At 50.7% G+C, this 25,366-nt stretch overlaps 1 protein-coding gene across 1 annotated transcript in view; it reads right to left on the minus strand.

The window, feature by feature from the left end:
• The window catches only part of Pax5 (paired box 5), a 185,947-nt gene that overhangs the window by 12,503 nt on the left and 148,078 nt on the right, over positions 1-25,366 (minus strand). Inside the window, exon 9 of the mRNA NM_008782.3 lies at positions 170-256. Coding sequence (NP_032808.1) covers positions 170-256 — 87 coding nt within the window. The remainder of the gene's footprint in view (positions 1-169; positions 257-25,366) is intronic.

The following is a 25,366-nucleotide window of genomic DNA, read 5'->3' on the forward strand; positions in this document are numbered from 1 at the left end:
TCACATTCCCTCCTCCATGAGCTGCCATGGCATTAACTGTACTAAGACCACCAGAACAGAACCACACACATGGCCAAAGATATGACCAGACCTCAGAAGGGACTGTGGCCCAGCAAAGAGGACATGTGGGGCAGCCACAGACCCAGGGACGCCACAGGTTAGTACTCACCAAGCAGCCCTGGGTTGGGGAACCTCCAAGAATCATTGTAGGAAGAATACTGAGGGTGGCTGTAGGGACTTCCAGAAAATTCACTCCCTGCAGTAGGTGGGCAGAGAGAAACAGAAGACAAATGTTAAATCAGGTTCAGAAAAGGCAGTGGGCTCAAGTCCGTTTAACTGCTGGCTGTTGATGGTGCTCATCCCTTCCGTGAGTCTCGGGTGCTTTTGGTAACCAATAACAGCATACCGGGGTCATCCTCTCATCCAGTGAGCTGTCTATTTCACCCCAAAGCCCTTGGTATCAATGGGAATGGAGGCCACGGAGCCGTCCTAGGTGCTGGGTGGGGTCTCTCTGGGTTCACCTGCACAAGTCCAACCTTAGCCCGCTGGGCTGTTGGCACTGGCTGAGGCACCTCAGGGACCCTAGTGTGTCGGTTCCGTCCCTCATGACCTCGTCTCTAGTGTGGATCCTCTGTGCTGGGAATTCTGAGTGACTGTGCCAGGGCAGCTGGCTGGACAGGAGCATGAGACACAGGGCTACCCCATGTGTCTGCTGACAGAAATGGACAGGCTAAATGCTTAGGAAACAAAAGAGGAAGTGTGGGAGGGGGTCTAGGCACTTGGGAGGAGGCAGTTGTTCTTGGCGGTGGGCATGCTCAGGCAGGTATACATGGGTGAAGGGAGGGTAGGGTGAGCCCGGAGGATAGTTCACTCAGATCCACAGCCTGTAGAGCTAAGCACCCCTGACTATTCTGGGAGTTCACAACAGCCCCAAGAGAGTCTTCTGCCAGCAAGGCCAGCCTCGAGTCCTGTCCCTACATGCTTGTAGCAGTAGACTCTGCCCATTTCTTTCTTCCTTCTTCCTATACTTGGGACCCAGAGGGCAGACCGGGTCCTCTCTCTCCCACTCGAGTGCCCAAGAGCCTGGCATATCTATCTAGCAGGGGCTTTGAAGCAGGGCAGGGAAAGCCAGAACACTGGATGGTTTTCTTAAGCCCCCAGGTAAGGCCCTGCCCTGCTGGAGGTGACAGGCGTTTAACACAGTCCCGAGGGAGTACCTGCCGCCAAGCGTGACTCCATGATCCCCCTAAAGGGAATGTACAAAGGCCAAAGGGCAAGAGGCTTTGGAAGAGACCGGTTCTCCTCCCACCTCATAGGCAAGCACAGTCAGAGCACGCACACCACACACACACACACACACACACACACACACACACACACACTTGCTCAGGCCTCTCTGGGGGCCATTCCCTGCCTGACAGGCTGAGCCTTCCAATTCTCTGTTTTTTATGCCTCAGCGGTCAGGGTGCCAGGTTCCCGCATACAGAGGGAGAGTGGTGACAGGGCTGGGCCGCACAACTCAGCCTCAGCAGATCCATCAGTGCTACAGAGCCTCTGCTGCCTCCTCCCCTCCCCTCCCCTCCCTCTTTCTTTCTCCTCCTCCTCCTCCTCCTCCTCCTCCTCCTCCTCCTTGAGAAACAGGCTGGAGAGAAAGCACTCTTGCCAAGGCTCTCATACCCATAAACTGCCCCGTCAGAGGCACATCCTGACAGCCCCACACCTGCCCTATCTCTGATTAGCACCACTGTGCCAGGCCACCTCGTCCAGGAAGCCTCTCTGAGCTGCATGCCCAACGGGGAATGCCTTAAGGCTGCTCAGCTGGAGTGACTTGGCATAGACCCTGGAGGTCCATGAAGGCTCACAGGCAGCTTCCAAACCCTCTGGATTCTAGAGACTAGAAGACGAGTCCCAGTCAGCACCATCAGCTCTTCCACCTGTGTGCCCTTCCCTGTCTCCGCTGTGGCACACAGAGTCACCTGCATCATCCTCTCGTATCCCATTGGCCTTGCAGTGGGTGGAGTCCCCACAGCACACGAGTGTCTGTTCCTACAGGTCTCTACCCTGCCTGCTCCCAGCAAACACCCTGTTTGGCTTCCCCAGGGTCCCTGAGGCTCTCCTGCCCCCTTCCTGGGCTCCATCCAGGAGAGGCCCTCCCTGGGATGCTTCCCCTGACCAGCTCATCCTTCTGTCCTGCCACGGTTTATCCCACAGAGCTCATCACTTTCCAACCTGTCTTGTTCATCATGTTCATCTTGTTAATTATCTGTCTCTTCCACGAGGCTGAGAAGTCCTTGGGGACAGAGTTTTGTCTGTTTATGTCTCGATCCCAAGCTTCAGCACAGGCTTGGCATCCGTCTGCATGCATGGATGACTAATTGTTGAGTGGGTGAGTGGATGAGTGAATGAATGAATGAGTGAATGAGTGAATGTAGGTCAGCCAGGGACCTGTTACTGAGTGGACTGAGTGGACCTTTTCTTGGATAATGGCCCCCAATTTTAGTTCCCACAGCCAGGGATATGCTGTGGACTCTTCTGTGGGCTAAGATTTAAATTATTTTCTGATTCATTGTCCATCACAACATCCTGGGCCCAGGAGGAGACACCTACCTGGACCCCTACCAGGTGCCCTTAGAGTCATGGTGTGGTGGGTATCTGAGTCCTTGTCCTGTGTAATGCCCTTTAGAGTATTATACTCTTGGAAAGGGATCCTGGCTATCTCAGGGACTTGAAGCTGACCTGGAGGCTGTCCAGCCACCTGTTGAGGACTCTGCAATGGTGCCTGACTATCTCAAGTGCTATATAGTAAGCTAATATTGTGTACAGAGTAGAAAAGCTACTCCAGATCTTACTACCAAGGAAGCTGTCCACAGAGCTGGTCCACACAGTAACAAAGTTGGCTGGGGACAACAGACTGACCAGGCAGATGCCACAGTCTTCGATCAACTGGTGTGGGGCCAGGCTTCATGGGTTCAAATCCTGAGTTTGCCTCTTCAAAGTTCTGGAAATCCCAGTGAGTCGCTCAATTTCCTCTGTACCTCAGTTTCCTTCTCTGTAAAGCTGGGGCAATTGCAAAGCTCATGTGGTGCTTGCAGAGGTTCAAAGAAGGCTCAGCACATGTCAGCCATGGTGACATGCTCCTCCATCAGTCCCCAAGTCTTCCTGGGCATCCAGAATCAAACTGAAGCTCCCAGCCACCCTGTGATGCTCACAAGACTAGTAAAACTGCATTTCAGTTGTGAAGTGGTTTCCCTGGGGCCAGAGCATAACTCCAAGGCCAAGTTCCTACCTCCCGGCCCGGCCCTGGACTCTTGTCTTTAAGACATTGTTTTTCCACCACAGGCTCTGTTTCCTCTTTTGTCAAAGGGCAGAGCAGACCAAATGCTGTAGAACCCAGTGGTTCTCAACTTTCCTGACGCTGAGAGCTCGTCATCCTGTCCCTCAGCTTGTGGTGACCTCAACCATAAAATTATTTCATGGCTACTTCACAACTGTAATTTTGAATCCTAGTGTATCTGATATGTGACCCCTGTGAGGGTGAGACCCACAGCTATAGGTCTTTACCCAGCTGTGGGGATGCCTTTTCTCTGGGGTAGGCCTGGGGCTCCAACCTCCTCACCGCCATCCTCACGGTGAGGAGAACCTTAGCCTTTGCTGGAACCTAAAACAGAAGCTTGAAAGAGCAAGGTATGCTTAGCTTAGAGTCCTGGGAAGCCTTCTGGGTCCACTGACGGGCCACTGAGAGCAGTCTTAAGACTGGTTAGGACTCCAGCAAGGGAGACGGGACTCTGGGCCAAACTGAAAGCAGGAGCTGGGGCTTGAGGCCGTTCAGTGTGTGTTGTGGGGTGGTGAGGCCTGTGGCAGGGTACGTAAGGGTCAGGGAAGAAGGGGTCTTGTTAGCTGGCACTAGGATCCAGTCAAGGCTGTGGTTAGAAGGGTGAGGTCAGGGGACTTTCCAGTTGGCTAGTATATGATCCTTCTCTAGAGCAGGGAACCAAAGTGCCTGGTTCTAGCTTTTGCTGGGGCTTCCAGAGGTAAAGCCAATAGGCCCAAGGTCAAAGGTCATACAACAAAACACCTTTCTTTATGAGTTTACCCAGCCAAAAAAGACTCTGCCCTACCTTGGGGCTCCTTGCCTCTTTCTACTGATTCATACTCTGGATACCTCTCAAAGGAACCCCTTAAATCATAGATTTTTTATGTCTCATTAACAAGGAGGATTCTATGTGGCCCCAGAAGGGAGGGAAGGTCACCTTGTGTCCAGATAGCTGTCACTCAGATACCTGTTAGTAAGTAGGACCCATCACTCAGTAGAATCTTCATCCAAGAGGCACAGCGCATCCTGGCTCTCCTTCAAGAGCTACAGGTTCTGTCTAGAGTTCAACGCATGGAAGCATCTGAGAACTCTCCAATAGCAAACCAGTGCCAAACAACTGATCTGTCTGGTCAGTGGAGTGGCCCCATGGAGGAAACTGTGGATGAAGGCCTGTGGTTAGCACACAAGCTGGGCCCCTCATGGTGTCATGGGAGCACAAGGGAGGACCTGAGGCCAGCTGAGAGCTTATTAACCATCAGCACTTCTTCTCAAAGGATGTGTGGCTTTGGGCAAGTGACTGCACCTGTCTGAGCAGTCTCCTCATCTTCAATATGGACTAAATAAATCATTACTTATGGTTTGGATGTCCCCACACAAAAAGTCAAGTTGGCATTCATCTCTAGTAAGAAGCGTTAAGAGGGTGGAAGGAGCTGGGTGCTGTGGTGCACGCCTTCCATACCAACACTGAGGCAGAGGCAAGAGGATCTCTGTGAGCTCAAGACCAGACCAGCCTGGTCTACAGAGTGAGTTCCAGGACAGCCAGGACTACACAGAGAAACCCTGTCTCAGAAAAACAAACAAACAAAACCCAAAAAAACCCAACTAACCAAAAAACAACAACAACAAAACAAACAAACAAAAAAAAAGAGGGTGGAAGCCAGATCAGATTATTGTATTTGGAGGCTGGACTTTGGGGAAGTAACTAAAGATACCTGCGGTCATGGGGGAGGGGCATTAACACCATGGAACTGGGGCTTTATAAGCAGAGAGACTTGAACTATGTCCTGTGGTCATGTGAGGTCCTGAAACACCTCAGGAGTCAGCAGGGTTCCCTGTTAGCAAGAAGAGCTTCACCGGGTACAGCTGCCTGAGTGAACCTCCCAGTCCTCGGAGCTGTGAGCTAACCAACCCTCACTCTCTATAAGTACAGCCTGCACCATTCTGCTATAGCAACAGAAAACGCACTAAGGCAAGCACCTGCATCACGGGCCCTGCATCACAGTGATGCAGTGTTTCTGGAGGGACAATGTGACCTCCTCCCAACATGGAGAAACTAGGGAAGGTGGGGATGGAGGGAAATGGAAAAGAGCCCCACTAACAAGTGGGGGACAGGCTCCAAATGGATTTCCCAGCTTTTACTGAGTTCTTAGGTATGCAGAGGGAAGATCTGGGTGTAGGGGTGGAAGTAGAGAGAGCTGAGGGCCTGGCTGTGTGTGAGAAGATGGAAGGACCTGAGTGGAGGGACTTGAAGATGCAAATGCCCACATGGAATGTGTATGAGTACGTGTGTGCATATGTGTGTGTGCGTGCGTGTGTGTGGTATGTGTGTGTGTCTGTGTGTCTTTATCTGTGAGTGTGCATGTGTGTGAACATGTGTGTCTGTGTGTCTGAGCATGTGTGTGAGTGTGTGTATTTGTATTTGTGTATGTGCACACATGAGTGTGCATGTGTGTGTGTATGTGAGAGAGCCGTGTGTATGCATGTGTGTCTGTGTATCTGTGTGTGTGAGCATGTGTGTGCATGTATGTGTGTGTGCACATGTAAGCATGCATGCATGCATGCATGTGAGAGAGCTCTGTGTATTTGTATTTGTGTATCTACATACATAAGTGTGCGTGTGTGTATGTATGTGAGAGAGCTATGAATGTTAGAGAGCTGTGTGTATGCATGTGTGTCTGTGTATCTGTGTATGTGAGCATGTGTGTGCATGTATGTGTGTGTGCACATGTAAGCATGCATGTGTGCATGCATGTGAGAGAGCTCTGTGTGTGTGTGTGTGTGTGAACATCTGAGGAGTGGGAATCCTCGATTCAGTCTTAGGTGTTGTGTAATTACTGAAACTCTCCCCCTGTCCATCGCCCATGCATCCTTAAAGCTTGCCATTCACTGGTTTGTGTATGGATGCCCTCTCCAAAGTTCATGGAGAATTTTGGGTGCCATGTGACTATTTTGAGGGTAGTCTTATGGGACGTCAGCTCTTAGGAGGGTAAGCTGTGGAAAGCTAACCCACGCGTTCTTGCTTGTCACTCCTGTGCTCTTGCTCTCTGACTTTCCCCACATCATTCCATCCTGGCTGGATGCTGCTGCTGTGCCCTTACACTTCCCAACCTCCAGCACAGTGTGCCAAGAGAAACTTCTCCTCCTCACAAAGCACCCAGCCTCAGGTATGTTGTTATAGCAACAGAAAACACACTGAAACAAGTCTGACGTGGTGTTTTCCCCAGACATGGGGTCAGAGGAGATTCCTGGGTGCCATGCTTGTATGGACAGTGGAGTTACGGTACAGGCATGGTCAAAGGTCATAGTGTAGATCACAGAGTCACAGGCCAGTGTGGGAGAGAAGCCTGGAAACACTGCGAAACTGTGAAGGAGAACACCGTAGTTTTCTACATGGTGGCAGACAAGGATCTGATTACCTCTTGCTTTTAATTGTTGTGTTAAAGGAGAGCAGCCAGAAAGGAATGGTTTGGCCCAAAGAGTCAACTGAGCAAAGGCAGGGAGGTGTAAAGGCTGGATCCCTCCAGACAGTCCCAGGCCACACCCTGGGTGTGGTCCTGCATGCTCTGACCTAGAGCTGCCTACCATGGGGAAGAAGGTAGAAAAATGGCCTTTAGGGGTCTGTAAAGACAGCTCAGCTGTTGAGTGCTTGCTCTTCCAGAGCACCAGAGTTCAGTTCAATACCTACATCTGGCAGTTTATAATTGCCTGGAACTCTAGCTCAGGCAGATTTGGTGACCTCTTTTAGTCCTGAGTGCACCCACACACCGGTGGCATACACATATACAGATACACAGACACACACATAAGTAAAAACAAAATCTGTTTTAAAAGACAAAAAAAAAAAAAAAAAAAATCGGCTGGTGGTAGCACACACATTTAATCCCAGTGCATGGGAGGCAGAGGCAGCTGGATCTGTGTGAATTTGAGGCCAGCCTGGTCTACAGAGTGAGTTCCAGGACAGCCAGAACTACACAGAGAAACAATATCTCAAAAAAAGCCAAACCAACCAACCAGTCAAGCAAGCAAGCAACCAACCAAAATCCTGAGTTTGCAGACCTGATTCTGAGGGGTGGGACTGGGTTTCAAGCCTCTTCTGTTGAAGACTGATAGAGAAAACTCTAGGCTGGGGAGAAGGGCGGGTACCCACTGCAGACCCACCCACTGCAGACCCACCCACTGCTAACAGGCTTCCCCAGCAAGGCAGTCCAAAGAATTTCAGAGGACACCACTCCAGCCATCCTCCTTTTAATCACAAGCTATCTCAGGTTTGCCTGTCTCTCTATCCTTCTAGCCTGTTACTGTTACCATTTTTTTTTCATTTTTAAGTTAAGTTGCCAATATCAGTACATTTTAAGTACTCCAGTATACATATCATGAACTAAAGTTCATAGCCAATTTAATGAGCACATTTTCCCTTTGGATATAAAGTTTACATGTAACAAAACAAGCAGCTACTAATGCCTTCATTTGACAAGTGCATGAACTATGTTACCCAAGCCAGAAACTCTGATGAGTTCTGGAATGTTAGCATCACCCTACAGAGAATGCCAAGACCCAGCTGTGTGGCTATATCATCACATGCTCTCAGGTTCCAAGTTAGCTCTGACCACTGAAGGGCCCCTGATGGCCACCAGCAGCCCCTGCGAGGTCACTCAGAATTTGCGGGGAAGAGCTCTTCCCTTCGAAGTTTAAGGAATGTAACTAGAAGTCAAGCCTGCTGGTGTGGACCTGTCAGTCCAGCCACTCTGGAGGCTGAGAAACAAGCAAGTTCAGAGTCTGCATGACAGGGAGGGAGCCCCAGGTCAGTCTGGGCAACTTAGGGAGAGTAGGTCTCAAAACAGAAAGTAAGCAGAGGGCCAGGGAGGGAGGGATAGAGTGCCCCACTGGCATGAGCAGTGCCTAGTGCTTCCAGACAAGCAAGCAAGCAAGCAAGCAAGCAACAACAAACAACAAACAAAACAGCCAAACCACACCAAAACATTAGGATAGACGTGGGTTCCCTCAAACATCCCAGCCTTCCAAATACAAAAGAAAAAGCCCTGAAACTCTCACTACATTTGAGTGTAGAGGGGACGGTGATGAAATGGTCTCAACCAGAGAAGCCTGGGGCTCCAGCATCATTTTCTCCTTCACTCAGATCCCAGAGATGGCAAGAAAGTCAAAGTTTCCCAAAATCCTCAGAAGTGACAGGCAAACAGGCTCCACATAGCTCTTAATTAACCCAAAACGACACCTGCCAGATGACAGGAATTTGCGTGCTCGCTGGGGGCCGACCTGTCTGCAGATGGTCCGCTCCCACCTCTGCTCCAGACCTTGCCGGCTGCAATTAACATATGGAAAGTCTTTCAAAGTGACTTCACAGTCAACTTCTGTTTCCGAAGGAGCCAAACTGGGCTGGGAGAGAAAAAAAATCTTTGTGGAGGAGGAGGAGAACTGGACGAGGAGAAGAGATCTGAAAGGAGCCAAGGGTTCCTCAGCTGTTCCCTGTGGTCTTGTAGACCCACATGACAGGTGGTGGGTCAGGAATCAGCAGGTACTTGGGCTGTTGCGTTGCAGAACTGTCTGTGACCACGGTGACCAAAATAAGGACATGACATAGACACAGCCTATGCATTAGTATGCTATTCAATATACATATTACACATAGACAGGATGTAAACATATATGCATACACCTGTATGAATATACAGCAATATAAACAATATATACATAGGTATGTATGTGTATGCTTATGTGTACATATCTCTGCATGTGTGTATATTGACAGGGCTCTGTCAAAGTCTCTCTGAGTGACCAAATAAAAAGATTATTATTATTATTATTATTATTATCAAGCCTCAGTTTTCTCTGTGAAAATGACAACCAGAAGACTTTCCTTTCCCCTCTTCTCTGCATCCAGCCTCCAGCCTGGCCCTACACAGGCCAAGGGATGCTTGCCCTCCCTCTCCACAGCAAGACCTTCCTGGGCTCCCAATAGGGAGGCAAAAACCAGAGCTCAGGGAAGGTCAGCCTGTCAACCTGGACAGCCCTGCGCTGTGCGCATCGATCCACTGCTGGGAAAAACCTCTTCCCTTACCAACTCAGGCCTTCCTTCAGAAATGCCGAGGGAAGAGAAAAACCGAGACGGAGGGTGGAGGTGAGGAGAGAATGCACAATGCGACTCTCCTCTGTTACTGGAGGCCCATGGCAGGGCTGGAGAGCCATAGAGACCCAGGCAGAGGGCCGGCCTGGGCACTGGTTCTGCTACTGGCCAGCCAAAAGCAGTTGTGTGAACCTTCCTGACCCCGTTCTGTGTTCTGCTTCCTATGACTGTATCTAAAAACCTTCAGATTCTTCAGGGACTGATGCCTGCATTATAGCAGCACCACCCTAAGCCACGACACAACCAAGCTTTCTCAAGTTCTGCCCAGTGGTGGTCCATCAGATGCAAGAATGGAGCCTTGAGCTGCACAGTCCTGTTGGCAGGGACCCAGACCGAGGAATAACTCTATTAAAAGCATAAATGTGCATTAGCCACAAACCAAGCAATGCAGGTCCATTGTCTTGTTCCCAAGGCTTATTCCCCGCCCCCCCCCCCCTCCTTTGACATGCTTGTTCCCCTAGGCATCTCCATTTGAGACCATTGGCTATGCTGCTGTGGCACATTTTGAACAGTTCTGGTCCAGTGTTAATCTGCTCTGTTATACTCTTATTCCAAAACTCTGATCCATTATGCTCCAATTTAAGCAGACAACGGGCAGGACAATGCACGTGGGTTCCTTCCACTCCCCGTGGTGGCAGACAACACCTGACTTTTATGGGTCTTGAATGTGGGGCAAGCGAGCCAGAGCCTGGCTGTGTCTCAGAAGGAAGTGCCCACAGGCTTCCCACTTATGGAGATGAACTCCCAAGTTGCCTCAGGTAGGCTAGGTGAGGCCCTTCAGGGTCTGCTTATAACAGACGTTCCAGCCACATGTCACTGCCCACGGCCACACGCCACACTCCAAGTCCCTGCACTGCTGCTGTTTTCCACAGATGTCGCATGTCCATCCGGATGTGCCATTTTCTCCACCCAAACTCTTCCTTCCTTTCCCATTTCACATCCTATCCCCAGCTCATCAAGGCCCAGTTCAAATTCGACCTCCACCAGGAAACCCTCCTGAGCAATCCTCCCTATTGACAGCCTCCGTATCCTGAGTCCCCAGCCCTGGGTCCACCATTGCACTTTCTGGCCAGACTCAGGACCACTGGGAACTGTCTTCTCTGCCATTGAGTCTGTAGCTGCCTCTGGAAACCAACAGAGCCCTGTAGCTCTAACCCAGGGCCCTGCCCATCTCACCAGTACTTATTGTGTGCACTAAATGTGGCCTACTATGGTCACAGGACACTTTCAGGAGCCCTCTCCCACTCTGTGCCTTGGCTGATTCTTCCAGTCCCCACCTTCTACAACTTAGACGAAATGACACTGAGGTATGATCTGTCACAATGGCCCGAGATAGCTAACTTGAAGAGCAAACAGATCTATTTTGCCTCACAGTTTTGAGGCTTCAAAACCCATTGGTTCGGAGTTTGAGGCAGCACATCATGGCTGAAGACACGGCTAAGTGAAGCTGTCCACTTCACAGCCAGGAAATGGGAAGGAGAAAAGAGGACGCACCTGTGCCCAGAGTCCCCTCAATGTCCCAATGACGTCAAGAACTTCCACAGGCCTCACCTCTTAAAGGTTCTACCACCTGTCAATAGCACCAAGCCCTTAACGTGTGGGCCTTGGGAATCCTTCCAGATCTCACAGATCTACAGTGATTACCAAGAAAAACACCCACATATTCATAATTGCATCACAAGGTCCATTTTGGACTCCTTTGTGCCCAGCTTAAGAGTTGACAGAATGATTAAAATAGTTCTTCTGCCCTAAAGTCCTGAGACTCCTCCTGAACCTCAGACATGAGCTCAGAGGTTCTCACCGTCTGTCTCTGAATTGGGGGAGGCCCCTACATTAGTGATGGGTTTTATTTTGGCAAGTCCATCCAGCATCCCCATTGGCCTTTCTCCCTGACAGAGGTCCATAGCCTTGGGAGACAGAGCCCAGGTCCCAGACCTGTGAGAACTTCTGTATCAAAGACACATGGAAGTCAGCAGAGAGTCAGTGTAGAAGCTGGAAATCATTTTGACGAAGAGATCCAGGAAGTGGCTGTTATCTGGATCTCTAAGGACACTGTAATGTCATCATTCACGAGCTTCCGAAATCTACCCCTGTCCGCCAATCAGCTCATACAACATCCTGAAGCATCAAAGATGGAGGAGGGAGCCCCATCTCCTCCAGTCAAGAGGCCAGTTCAGCAGGAGGTTGGATGCCTTCCCTAAAGACTCATGTGTTAGAAGGTTTGGTGCTCAGGGTGGTACTCTGGAGAGGGGCTGTGAGTCTTTCAGGAGTGGAATGGTCTTTAATTCTCTGCAGGTGGGTGGCTGGTCCCTTCCACTCTCTGCTTCCTTATTCACAATGTGACTATTGACCGAGACACAGGTGCCAGTCCCGCCTCAGGCTCAGACCAGCAAGACTGTCCCATCTTGAAACCGAATCTCCATAACTACTGAACTTGAATAAGCTCCTCTTTTCTAGGTGAGTAGCCTGCTCAAACATTTGTCTTTTAGGGGATCCAAGGTGGTGTACACGCCTAGCAAACAATGGGCCACACCCTTCTTCTCTTAACACTGCTCACAGCAGCTGCTGGCTTTGGACCCCGTCTGGCAGACTTGGGAGGGAGCCTGGGCAGCTCCGAACTGCAGGACAGGTTTACAACTAAAGATGGAAAGGTGTGTCCGGATTTTGCACAGTCTTAGAAAACTGTGGCTGCCACTCTGTGCTAATAGCTGGGAGGCTGTCATCAGACCTGGCCAACGCCCACTGGCACTTACTCAAGTGGCGTGGAAAAGTCACTGAAACTCTGAACCTGAGGGGCTGACCGGCAGTGTTGTTATCCCAGAATTCACAGGGCCAAATAATAACGGCACACTTGAAGGTCCACTGCGGATTAAAAAGGGTGGCACAAATGTAAGAGGCTATTTGATGTTAAACTCAAGGCTTCCAATGACTGATTGAAAAGTGGACATGTTGGGGATTTTTATTTTTTGTGTTAAAACTTATATTTCAGATGGTTAAAAAACAACTGGTCAAAGTATGGAAAATGAGTGTGGGTTACTCAGCCACAAACGAGGCCTCTGTACCACACTCCATCCCTTCCTTCCTTTCAGTGACCATCTCAGAAAAGGGGACAGAAAGATTGTGAGAGCCAGGGGTCAGGAGGGCTGGAGCAAAATGGTGTCTCTGGACGTGACAGGACCACTACATGCAGGAGCTCACAGCAGCTGTGGCTGCCTTCGAGAGACCTCTACAAGATCAAGTCAGTCGGCATTCCACAGTAAACGGGAAGAGGCTGAGGAGCCCCCAGCCCTCCTAAGGAGCTGTGGATAGATGATGGTTTCTGGAAGAAGGAGAGACAATTTTCTTTAAGGGTGTGGCCTCTGGGGGCACTGCCCTGCTATGGTAGATGGCCTCATACCCATGAAATTGGATTTGGTGAGTGATTAAAAAAAACATGAAGAACACGTGAAATTGGGTAGGGGTGAGGAGTAGAGGGTGGATCTGGGAGGAGTTAGAAGGGAAGTGGGTAAGTGTGATAAAAATACTTTGGGTGAAAGTGTCAAAGAATTGAAAAAATATAATATTAAATATGTGTCAGGCTGGGTGGTAGTGGTTCATGCCTTTAATCCCAGCACTCGGGAGGCAGAGGCAGGTGGACCTCTGTGAGTTCAAGGCTAGCCTGGTCTACACAGAGAGTGATCTGGGATAGCCAGGGCTATACAGAGAAACCCTGTGTCAGAGAACCCTCAGATACATTTCTCACATTTCAACACATGTCTAAAATACTTGCCTGAAGGAAAGCCTCAAACTGGGAACGAGGCTCCTGATCACGGGTCTCTTCCAGCTTGTCCCTTTCAAATGACCTTATCCTTGGTTTCCCACAGGTAGAAGCAAGACGAGACTGATGTCTGGACGAATAGTCCCTGGGCCTGGACTCTTTGCTTGCTTACTGATACTCCAATTCCCAGTCCTTCCACGTGATCTCTCTTTCATTTGTTTGGTTCTTGAAAATAGACAGCTTCCTCTAGGCTAAATGTAAAATCTTGTCCCTGGTCCTTATCACCAGTTCTTAATCTCAAAAAATTTTCCCAGGCTAGTCCAAGTTAGAGACCCTCTAATGGCATCGTCTTAGTCAGGGTTTCTATTCCTGCACAAACATCATGACCAAGAAGCAATTTGGGGAGGAAAGAGTTTGTTTGGCTTACACTTCCATGCTGCTGTTCATCACCAAAGGAAGTCAGGACTGGAACTCAAGCAGGTCAGGAAGCAAGAGCTGATTCAGAGGCCATGGAGGGATGTTACTTACTGGCTTGCCTCACCTGGCTTGCTCAGCCTGTTCTATTATAGAACCCAAGACTACCAGCCCAGAGATGGTCCCACCCACAAGGGGCCTTTCCCCCTTGATCAGTAATTGAGAAAAATGCCTTACAGTTGGATACCATGGAGGCATTTCCTCTACTGAAGCTCCTTTCTCTGTGATAACTCCAGCTGTGTCAAGTTGACACAAAACTAGCCAGTACAGGCATATTCCCAGGGCCTATGGGAATTCAGCCTGACACCATTCCAGTGTCAGCCCAAAGCAAATGTACCTTCCTGTGGCCTTGACCTGGCCTGTCCCTCAGAGCAGCCATGGGCCCGGGAACTTGCAGGGCCCCTGCGCTGGCGAGGTTGGCTTTCCCCGAGACCCAAGCATCCTAGGCTGACTAATGAGATGGAGGTGAAGGTGCCGTACCTTGCTGGGAAGTCACAGTGCTAGTGCCGACCCGCACTGCCTGCCATCAAATTTTAATGCTGCGGCTGACATATTTATGGAATGCCTCCCCAAGTGTTTGCGAGGAGACTAGACAAGATTTACCTCTGCAATTACTACTGCGACGGTGGCTTCACTGTGGGCTGGGAACTCCGAAGCCCAGAGCCCCGCCGCACCCCGAGGAACACACTCAATTTTGCACACCTTTCCTGCCCCCCAGCATGCAGGGGTAGAAGTGCGAGGTAGAGATGAATCAGATACGGTTCCTGCCCACGGAGAGCCCACAGTCTGCAGGAGTGGGCTGTACACACATAAATTACCTTCCTCTGAGATGGCTGGGGACCATGGTGCTGAGACAGGTACTAGACACAAGCTGGGGCTCAGGGGTTGGGGGGTGAGGTGGGGGAAGTCTTATTTCTTTCCTCCGAGTCAGGATTAAGGAAGAAGTCCGAGATCAGAGCCTTCGGAGCCCTTCAGCTGCTGTGGCTCTCAGGTTCTTTCCTTGCAAGAGGGACCTCCCCAGTGCTTCCTGACCATTGTCAGAGGGACAATTCCCTCGTTTACCATGCTACATCCCTGCACAATCCTCTGGGGTTTCCCTTCTCAAAGGAGGTAATGGACCACACGGCTTCTTGCTGCCCACCAGTCCTCACTGTGCCAACAACCAGATCCCCCCTGCGGAGACGCCCCAGGGCAAGAGTAGATCCAGAACCTGGGATGGGTGGGGGCAGGGCTCCAGTTTGGCTGCACTGTATAGGCTGCAGAGTCAACCACAGAGTTCTGAAACTTCAGACTACAATAGACACCCCAGACTGAGTTATCCTTTAATCCCAGCACTCAGGAGGCAGAGGTAGGTGGATCTCTGTGAGCTCCACACCAGCCAGCCCTACATAGTAAAACACTGTCTTAAAACAACAACAAAGATTAAAACAACCAAGATAGACAGCATTTTCAACAAATGGTGCTGGCACAACTGGTTGTTATCATGTAGAAGAGTGTGAATCGATCCATTCCTCTCTCCTTGTACTAAGGTCAAATCTAAGTGGATCAAGGAACTTCACATAAAACCAGAGACACTGAAACTTATAGAGGAGAAAGTGGGGAAAAGTCTCGAAGATATGGGCACAGGGAAAAAATTCCTGAATAGAACAGCAATGGCTTGTGCTGTAAGATCGAGGATTGACAAATGGGACCTCATGAAACTGCAAAGCTTCTGCAAGGCAAAAGACACCGTCAATAAGACAAAAAGACCACCAACAGACTGGGAAAGGATCTTTACCTATCCTAAATCAGATAGGGGACTAATATCCAATATATATAAGGAACTCAAGAGGGTGGACTCCAGAAAATCAAATAACCCCCTTAAAAGATGGGGCTTAGAGCTGAACAAAGAATTCTCACCCGAGGAATACCGAAAGGCTGAGAAACACCTGAAAAAATGTTCAACATCCTTAATCATCAGAGAAATGCAAATCAAAACAACCCTGAGATTCCATCTCACACCAGTCAGAATGGCTAAGATCAAAAATTCAGGTGACAGCAGATGCTGGCGAGGATGTGGAGAAAGAGGAACACTCCTCCATTGTTGGTGGGATTGCAAGCTTGTACAACCACTCTGGAAATCAGTCTGGCGGTTCCTCAGAAAATTGGACATAGTGCTACCGGAGGATCCCGCAATACCTCTCCTGGGCATATATCCAGAAGATGTTCCAACCGGTAAGAAGGACACATGCTCCACTATGTTCATAGCAGCCTTATTTATAATAGCCAGAAGCTGGAAAGAACCCAGATGCCCCTCAACAGAGGAATGGATACAAAAACGTGGTACATTTACACAATGGAGTACTACTCAGCTATTAAAAAGAATGAATTTATGAAATTCCTAGGCAAATGGTTGGACCTGGAGGGCATCATCCTGAGTGAGGTAACCCAATCACAAAAGAACTCAAATGAAATGTACTCACTGATAAGTGGATATTAACCCAGAAACTTAGTATAGCGAGATATAAGGTACAATATGCAAAACATATGAAACTGAAGAAGAACGAGGACCAAAGTGTGGACACTTTGCTCATTCTTAGAATTGGAAACAATCACCCATGGAAGGAGTTACAGAGACAAAGTTTGGAGCTGAGACAAAAGGATCGTCCATCTAGAGACTGCCATATCCAGGGATCCATCCCATAATTAGCCTCCAAACGATGACACCATTGCATACACTAGCAAGCCTTTGTTGCAAGGATGGTGATATAGCTGTCCCTTGTGAGACTAGGCTGGGGCCTAGCAAACACAGAAGTGGATGCTCACAGTCAACTATTGGATGGATCACAGGGCCCCCAATGGAGGAGCTAGAGAAAGTATCCAAGGAGCTAAAGAGATCTGCAACCCTATCGGAGGAACAACATTATGAACTAACCAGTACCCCAGAGCTCTTGACTCTAGCTGCATATGTATCAAAAGATGGCCTAGTCGGCCATCACTGGAAAGAGAGGCCCATTGTTCAGGCAAACTTTATATGCCCCAGTACAGGGGAACGCCAGGGCCAAAAAAATGGGAATGGGTGGGTAGGGGAGTTGGGGGGGAAAGGGGGGGGACTTTTGGGATAGCATTGGAAATGTAATTGAAGAAAATACGTAAAAAAAAAAAAAAGTGAAGTAAAAAAAAACAAAAACAAAAAAAACAACCAAAATACAACAACAACCCAGCGGTCTGGGTTATTTGAACCTGAGTGGAGCCAACTGTAAAGATGTATCGAGTGAGTTTAAAAACTAGTGACTCTGGTTCTCAGAGGGGCAGGGCTGGCCTCCAGCAGAGAGTGGTTGGAGATGGAGATTCCTGTGTTAGCAAGCTGCACAGCTGGCCACCTTTTGCCTAGGACGTGTCCCCTTGACAATGTGCAATGGAGTTGCAGGTATGCTGGCTAATATTACAGTTTCCCAGCATCCTCTGAGGCCTAAGCACCTGAAATGGGTTTCTCAGAGGCCAGTCTCTAAGAAGGCTGTCCTCTGGAGGCTAAGCACCCAGAAGGGCTTGCTGGGTAGGAGGCCACCAGTCATCTTAGGGGCCACTATTCTCCAGAGAGTTTGGTAAGGCGTAAACACTGTATAGGCAGCTGAATTCGCAACACCCCCTGACTAGGTCATATGCAGGTACCTGTCATGGCCCTGTCTTCACCCCAAAACTCAGTGAATCAAAGTCCTTCCCATGCCTGGGTCTCAGTTACCCCAGCAGCACAGTGAGCAGGTTTACCTTAAAGCTGGCTTTCCTGATGGAAACCTTCCTCCTTTTAAATACTTTTTAAAATCACGGATCTGGGCTGGAGAGATGGCTCAGCGGTTAAGAGCACTGACTGCTCTCCCAGAGGTCCTGAGTTCAATTCCCAGCAACCATATGGTGGCTCACAACCATCTGTAATGGGATCCGTTGCCCTTTTCTGGTGTGTCTGAAAACAGTGACAGTGTACTCAAATACATAAATAAATAAATGTTTGCTTCAAGCAGCTGTTGGAATCACTTTTAAAAAAACCATCAATCTAGTATGTATGTATTTATGTGTATGTGTATGTATGCATGTATGTATGTATGTATGTATGTATGTATGTATGTATTTGTGCGCATGTTGAAGTTGGAGGACCACTTCTGGGAGTTGGTTTTCTCCTTCTGCCATGTGGGTTCAGGGATGGAACTTGTCATCAGTCTTGGCAGCTGGGCTCTGACCCTCTGAGCCATTTTGCCTGCTTGAGACCTATTCTTTCATAAATGCTACTGACACTTACCTATGTGTCCCCTGTGGCTGCCCCACAGACTTGTCTGAGGCAGCTTTGTGGGTAGACAGCCAAGGGGGAAAAAGGAAAGGGGGGATAGCTCAGTGACTAAGGGGAGAGGAACGGGCATGTTTCCAGGGGAGAAGAAGCAGAGCCGGTGCAGAAGTCCCCCAGGAGTGCCAGGGGACCGGACAGGTGCCCAGCCTGAGGCCAGGCATCACACAGGGCACCGTTTCACCCCTTTGTTCCTGTTCCAGCCACAGAGAGGGTGCCTGAGTTAGACACGGAGCCACAGGCCTGAGCAGATCAGACTGCAGTCCTGCCCCATCTGCGCTTACACTCCGGGGAAACAGCCACACCGTAAAGTCAGAGCAGGCAAACAGAGCACACGGTGTGCTGGACCCTGCGAGGAAGACACGCAAGGCATGGACGGAATAGACAGGGCGGAGGAGGAGATTTGATTTTAAACCGAGTGGCTAGGGATGGCTTTCCTTCCACTAAAGAGGAAGTGAGAACTAGCCAACTGGTGGGAAGAGCAGGAGAGGCGGAGCCACCTGGATCACAGAAGGACTGACATCTACATTTCAAAGAGACCGTGGCCTGTCATGGGACCCCACAGTTGCTGTTAAAAGTAGCCTGGCAGCTGGGAGCAACCTTTGATAGCAGAACTTGGGAGGCAGAGACAGGCAGATCTCTGTGAGTCTGAGGCTAGCCTGATCTGCATGCGTAGCAAGTGGCTGCCAGCAAGCATCACAGTGTCTTAGTTAGGGTTTCAGTTGCTGTGAAGAGACACAATGACCTTGGCAACTCCTACAAAGGAAAACATTTATTGGGGCTGGCTTACAGCTCAGAGGTTGAGTCCATTGTCATCATAGGCGGGAAGCATGGCAACATGCAGGCAGACATGGTGCTGGAGAAGGAGCTGAGAGTTCTACATCTGGACCAGCAGGCAACAGGAAGGAGACAGAGAGACTTGGACTGGCTTGAGTCCACTCCCAATGGCACACTTCTTCTAGCTAGGACTATGCCTGAGGTACTATTTTCATCCGGAGATCCACACCTTGTCTCAATAAAATGAAATAAAATGAAGTCAAGGCCTGGAGGAATATGGCTTGTGGGTAGGAGACATGGGGAAGCCATCATGAACTTTCACTGGAAGACTGACCTTTCCATAGGGAAAGGAAACGCTGGCCCTTGGGATCTTATGCCACAAGGCTGGGAAGGGTCAGGCCACACGCCATGCAAGTAGATGGTCACTGGCTAAACCTGAGACCACGTGTGATGCTGGGCTCTGGGTCTAGTCCTGGCTGCACAGGGCCGGCCCTGCCCTCTCGCTGAGCCTCTGTCAAGAGCAGCCCAAGACAAGATGTGACTTTGAGGTTGTGGTAAGAATTCTGGCAGAGAATAGATATGAAGACTGAGTAAACCAGGATAGGGGTGTGTGTGTGTGTGTGTGTGTGTGTGTGTGTGTGTGTGGTGTAGTGTATGGAGTGAGGCATTTCTCTTGTCCACTAGGGGGAGCCCTGCAATCCTCTCTTCAACAGAAATTAAGTTGGCAAGCCTCTGTGCCAACTCATGCAGAGAACTTCAAAAGCTCCCAGCAGGTCTCAGAGTGGAAGCAGGAGAGCCCCTGAGATGTTGCCATGGTGCCAGGGGTCCTGTGATTGGCTGGATCTGAGAGGTTGATACAGTGCCCAAGTTTCTTCCCATGCCCCACCCCCCACCCCAACCAAACAGACTCTATTGGTGGGAAGGGAGGAGAGAGGCTTCTCCGGGGACTGAACGGAGCATCCTGGTGCCAAGCTCTGTCTGTGTGCCTCCTGGATAGATGAACAGGTTATGTAAGGTGAGCTAACATTCCCACGAGCGTGGGCCTTGTGCCCGTGCTGAGCGTGAAGCAGCCTTGAGATGCCGCAGGAGTCCAGGCTCAGAGCCAGAGAGCCAGGAGAAGCCCGGGCTTTGGGTTTCTTAGGATCCCTCTCACCTCTTCATTTACCCAGTGGTATAAAAGGCCCCATAAGGAGTAGAGATGTGGCTCAGCCACTAAGAGCACTGGCTGCTTTTCCAGAGGACCAGGTTCGGTTCCCACCACTCACAGAGTTTCTCACAACTGTTCGTAATTCTGGGGTCTGACGCCGTCTTCTGGCCTGGATGACTGTGTTGCTTACTGAACAAGAACAGCCAGGTGACAGACAGGTCCTGGGGACTAAGACCTAACCTGCTTTCCACTCACCAAACTTTGAGTCCCGGCAAGAGGTTCTGTCTGTACAGGAGAAGGAACAGGGCCTTAAGAGATAGCCTGAGAACACCCCAGGGAAACCGGAACAGGCCATGGGTCACACGCCACGGATAGGGTCACCTATCTACCATTTCTCTTCACAGGAATCTGAGTGTGGTTCCTTGACTGAGTTTGCCTCGGGTTCCACCTTCGGCAGCACAAAACAACTGAAATAGAAACGTTCAGGGGTTCAAGGCTAGCCTGGGCAACAAAGTCAGGCCCCACCTCCAAAAAGGGCTCTGTGACACTACAGGACTCTATTCTAGTACTTCAAGTCAGAAGGGGGAAGCATGCGCCAGCTCTATCCTCCCTGAAATGGGATAGCATCCGCTGACCTCCAGATGGACAGTGAAAGGCGGGGGCTGAGGGGTGGAAGGGATTAGCCCAGGGTCCGTGGGGTGCACGGTGCACTGCAGGGAAGGTCCCAGGTAATTTCGCTGCCTCTTCAAAGTGAGCCCTTCACTCCCTCCCAAGGAGAACCGACAGATGGCGCTACTGAGGAGAGGGTCCTGACAACAAGCCTAGATGGAAGGAAGCCCAGCTCCCTCCGAGCTGGGAATCCCGGAGTCAGAAGTTGAACAACCATCCCGCAGAAGTGCGGATGGAGAGGGTAGAGCAGAGTCCCGTGGGGTCACTGGGAGCCCATCGGCGGCTAGGACTGGACCCTGCGTCAGGGGACACCTCTCCATTCCCACACGGCTCTGTGTCTCTAAGCCAGCCTCCCCCGCAGCCCACCCGCTAGCCTGCCTTGGGCCAGCGTGGTGGCAGGCCCTGCTTGCTCCCCGGGGAGTCCGCCGCCAGGCCTGATGGCGCTAGCGGAGGGAGGGAGGCCGCCAAGCTGTCAGTCTGGAGGTGCCCCTCAGAGCTCCTCCTGGCTGGAGCGAGGAGGGTGGGCCGGCTCCAGAGCTGGGCTGTCAGGGCCTTCACAGAGACGAGGCCGGAGAGGCCTGCCTGACAGCTCGCCCACCGAATTAGGACCATTTGCATGCTAATTTCTAGCGCTCCAACGGGCTGGCAGGCTGGCTGGGGTGTGCGGAGTGTGCAGAGAGGCGCACACCTCCCAGCCCGCCTGCGAAGGAACAATGCTTGACTGATCTAGCTGCGTTAACGAGCAAATTATGGTAATTTTGTTATTACAAATGCATAGAAATTTCCAAAGCAGGCAGCCATTCAGGGTTCCTCCCTGCTCCTCCCTGCCCCTAAATCCCGAGTCCCCTGTTTGTACACAAGGGTCAGCCCCTGCTCAGGACTGAGATTTCCAGGGGCCAGGCTTCTCTCGGAGCCTTTCCAGGGAGGTCTAGGATGAATGAGGCCGGAGCTGGCCACCAGTCAGGCATATATCCCGCAGGCAGGCAAGCCTCCAGCTGCTGTGTCCTTCAGACCTTGCCTCTTTGTATCCCCTTTGCCTCCTGGGACTCTCATTCCAAGGAAACCACTCCCAAACACCGTGTTCAAGTTGGCTCCCCTCCCTTGTGAACATGAAACATGGGGTATTTCTCTTTATAGAAGGTTCGAGTTTCAGAGTCATTTGGCCATGTCTGTGTTCACACTGTGAGCTGGGCTCAACAATGCGGACAAGCCTGTGATCCGATGAATGAATGAATGAATGAATGAATGAACGAATGAGAGTACGTGTGAGGGGAGACAGGCAGAATGTCGCTCACAAATGAGGATTCTCCCTTGCCCCCCAAGTTGGGTCAATGCATTGAGAGCAAAGCCAGTCCCAGTTTACCTGCCAACTGGCAACCTCACCTGGTGTTTGTCATTGCCCACTGTTAAAACAGCTACATGCTCATGTTTCTAGTGGTCGTTTTTGGTTGGAACTGCATCTCTGGAAGGATGGTCTGGGATGCATCCAGAGAGGCACTGTCTTCTGGGGGCTCCCAGTTCCCAGCTGTGGTGGGGAGGGGTGTGGCCACTCCATGGTTGGGGCAGGGCACCAAGGCAGTGAAGTTGCCTCAAAGGGCAGGGTGGCCATGTGTCCAGCACTACAAGAGATGGTGACAGTCACCGTATTCTGTGATCGGGATTCCAGGCCAGCCTGATGTGGCTCGAATCCACTTTGAAAGTTGGTCAAACAGGCCTCTCTAAGACTCACTTACAGGAAGCCTACTGGGAGGGAGGTCCTGCTTCTGGTAACTGGGAAAGCAAGGACCCAACCAGTGTCCGGGAGACAAAGGCCTAACCCAAGTGGAGACTTCAGGCTGCGGGTCATGGTCTGAGTTTTCTGTCCATCTGATTTTCTAGTTGGGTTATCACTTCTAGAGGATACTGAAGCCAGAAAAAGAACACAATCATGGAATTCTGTCAGCTACCTGACTCCAGATGAAAAGCCCAACTAGCTAAAACAGGAACAACCCCCACCCCCACCCCCACCAAGTGCCTCAGGTTCTATGCCCCACTCTGCTGGCCTGAGATATATCCACTGCTATATCCACTGCTCAGGGCAGCAGAGGTCCACAGGAGGGGCTGAGGTGATGGGGACATGAAGGCCAGCTGGCTCTTCTTTAACCTGCCCTGTGACTCTGCTCACAGCCTCTCTTACCCTTAGCGTGGCCGTCCAGGCCTCTCTATCCATGGTGGAGGGTGAAGTTATCGTAGACTGCATGACGGTGTCTCTGGCCCCTGAGAGGTGTGTGCTAGAATGAACCCCATCTGCACTTCCCAACCCAGGCCTGCTTCACCTCCAGCCATGCTTCTCCGACAGGGAGGACTTATCCACCAAGGACAGGGCCCAGAGGCCCTGCACAGCTGCCCTTCCCAGACAGACCTGCAGAGGTTTGCTATGTGGCTGGCCTCTTGACTTGTGGAAGGAAGACACAGGATTTTTTGCATTAACCAGTTTTTTTTTTTTTTTTTTTTGGTGGGGGGCTGGTTTTTGTTTTTTGCCCCACCAACCCCAGTGGCTCATTCCTGGGTGCTCTCTCTGAATGAGTCCTTAGCCAACGTGTTTTTGGAAAAGTGGGACATTGCTCAAGTTCAGGTGCATTTGGCTGAGCCCTGGCCCTCCACATAGACAGGGCGCTTCTCCCAGGTCAGCCTGGGTCACAGACCTTCTCTGCTGCCTCACAGAGACAACCGCTTCCAGATATGAACACAGTGTGATTAAGAGTCAAACTCCACGTGGCCGAAGTCCTTCCCCTTGCCATCCGGAATCCTCACTTGCTGTGTGACTCTAAAGCAACCATCTTTTCCTGGGTCTCAGTTTTCATCTCTGTAAATTGGGGCCAACAACTATGCCGGGAGGTTTGGGAACTATAAAACTCTGTGCAAATGGGAAGTCATGAAAGAAGTCTCAAGATGGTCCCAACCGTTCTGTACACTGGTCTGGAAGGACAGTTTCCAAAGCATTTTTGAGCTGGGATATTCTTTAGACAAAAGAATATGAGGAGTCAGTTGCCATTTTAAAACCCTCCGTTTCTCCCTTGTGCCCTCCCTTGCCTCTCACTTCTTCCTTTCAAGCCTGGCTTTAAGTCTCCCTGTAAGTCCTTTATCTGTGACTCTGCACATAGACTCCTTATAAAGAAAATTCATTTGTTCAGGGTCACCGCGTGGTTTTTCATTAAAAACAAATTACCCACTCTCAGGGAGGACATCTGGGCTTCCTGGCTCCCATTAATGACTATATTTCCAGCCTCCCCAGCCTGGTTGGGCTCCTCTTGCCTGTCACCCTGCCTTCCAGGCCCCGGGAGGACAATGAGAGTGACAGCCAACTGAAAGGGAAGACATGAGGGATGAGGGCGAGAGGCGAGTCCCCCGGGACGAGAAGGAGGGAAAAGTGAAAAAAATAAATAGCTCAAACAGAGGGTAACAAGGGCCATTGTCTCAGCATCTTCCAGAGAGCAGGTACTGAAGGACCAGGGCAGCGATGAAGAGGAGCGCAAGCCCTGTTTAATTACACCCTGGACCCCGAGCCTGGACTCCATCCTGACTAATAAGGGAGTGAGGGAGCAGGAGTGTGGTATTCATGTAAGTTCTATCTAGATCCCGCCAGCATCTACCGTGCCGCGTGTTGGGACTGGGCACAGTCCCTCTTCCAAAAAAAAAAAAAAAAAGCTCCGGGCTGGGTCTCACCCCAGAAGCAATCAGGAGACACAGTCCGACATAGCCCAACAGTTGCAAGCAGACAGAACATGGTTGTTGGCCTGGGTTGAGATGTCTATGGGCAGGCACGGCCCTGCCTGGGGTGCATGCAGGGGAAGGGGGGAAATTGAGGACCTATGTGACAAATAGGTCCCCTGAAAGAGTAAGTGTCAGTTAGGCGAAAGCAGACTCCACATGGACAGATGGACAGGGAGGAGGGAGGGAATATCCCAGAATCTGAAATGCAGTTTCCCAGGATCCCAGCAGCAAGGGGGCTTCCCCTGGCCAGGAAGGAACTGTGGATCGGGAAGGCTGCCTGAAGCATCAGAGGACCACCAGGGAAGCCACATTCTTCTCCAGGGACCAGTGTCTCTCAGGTAGACTTCATGCCCTCTTAGTCTCCAGGGCCACCAAGGCTGGGCAAGCTTGAGATACGAATTCTAGACCTTGCTCAGCCTCGATGCTCCCAGATTGCCCCTGGGGGTAGGACCACAAAGGTTATGTCACCACCAGAGTGGCTAACTTGCTTGTGAACTAGGGTGAACATTCCACTCTCACAGGGTGCTTTCAGCAGCAACCTGGGAACCAAGTGGGTGTCACCTCCCTAGCCGGTCAACACCATGAAGGTTAACGGGGTGGGTGGGAGAAGCATGGGAGTCTGGTGTCAATTAAGAACACTCTTCATTTGGAAGGCAAAAGCCAAGCCCTACTGACTCCCTCTGCTCCTATAGGCTCTGGGCAGAGGAGGTTAGTGTCTCAGGGGCAGTGAGCTAGGTGTGGTGGCTGCACCAGCTCAGGGCTGACAGGTGACAAAGTCTTGGAAACGGGGCGAGACTGTGGATTCCAGCAAGCCAAACGGTCCAAACACAAGAGCAGAGCTACTTCAAGGACCTGAGTGCAGACACACGGCAGACGCACGGCTCAGGACCTTTCTGTGTACCACCATGTCCTGGCCCTTCCATTGTTCAACCCCACCCCCTTCCCTCACTGTCTTGCTAGGCTCCTCCCATGCTTAGGGACAGCAGCACAGATGCCTCTGAAGGCTCTGGCTGCGTATT

The sequence above is a fragment of the Mus musculus genome, chromosome 4, assembly GCF_000001635.26.
Source record: "Mus musculus strain C57BL/6J chromosome 4, GRCm38.p6 C57BL/6J".
NCBI classification, from domain to species: Eukaryota; Metazoa; Chordata; class Mammalia; order Rodentia; family Muridae; genus Mus; species Mus musculus.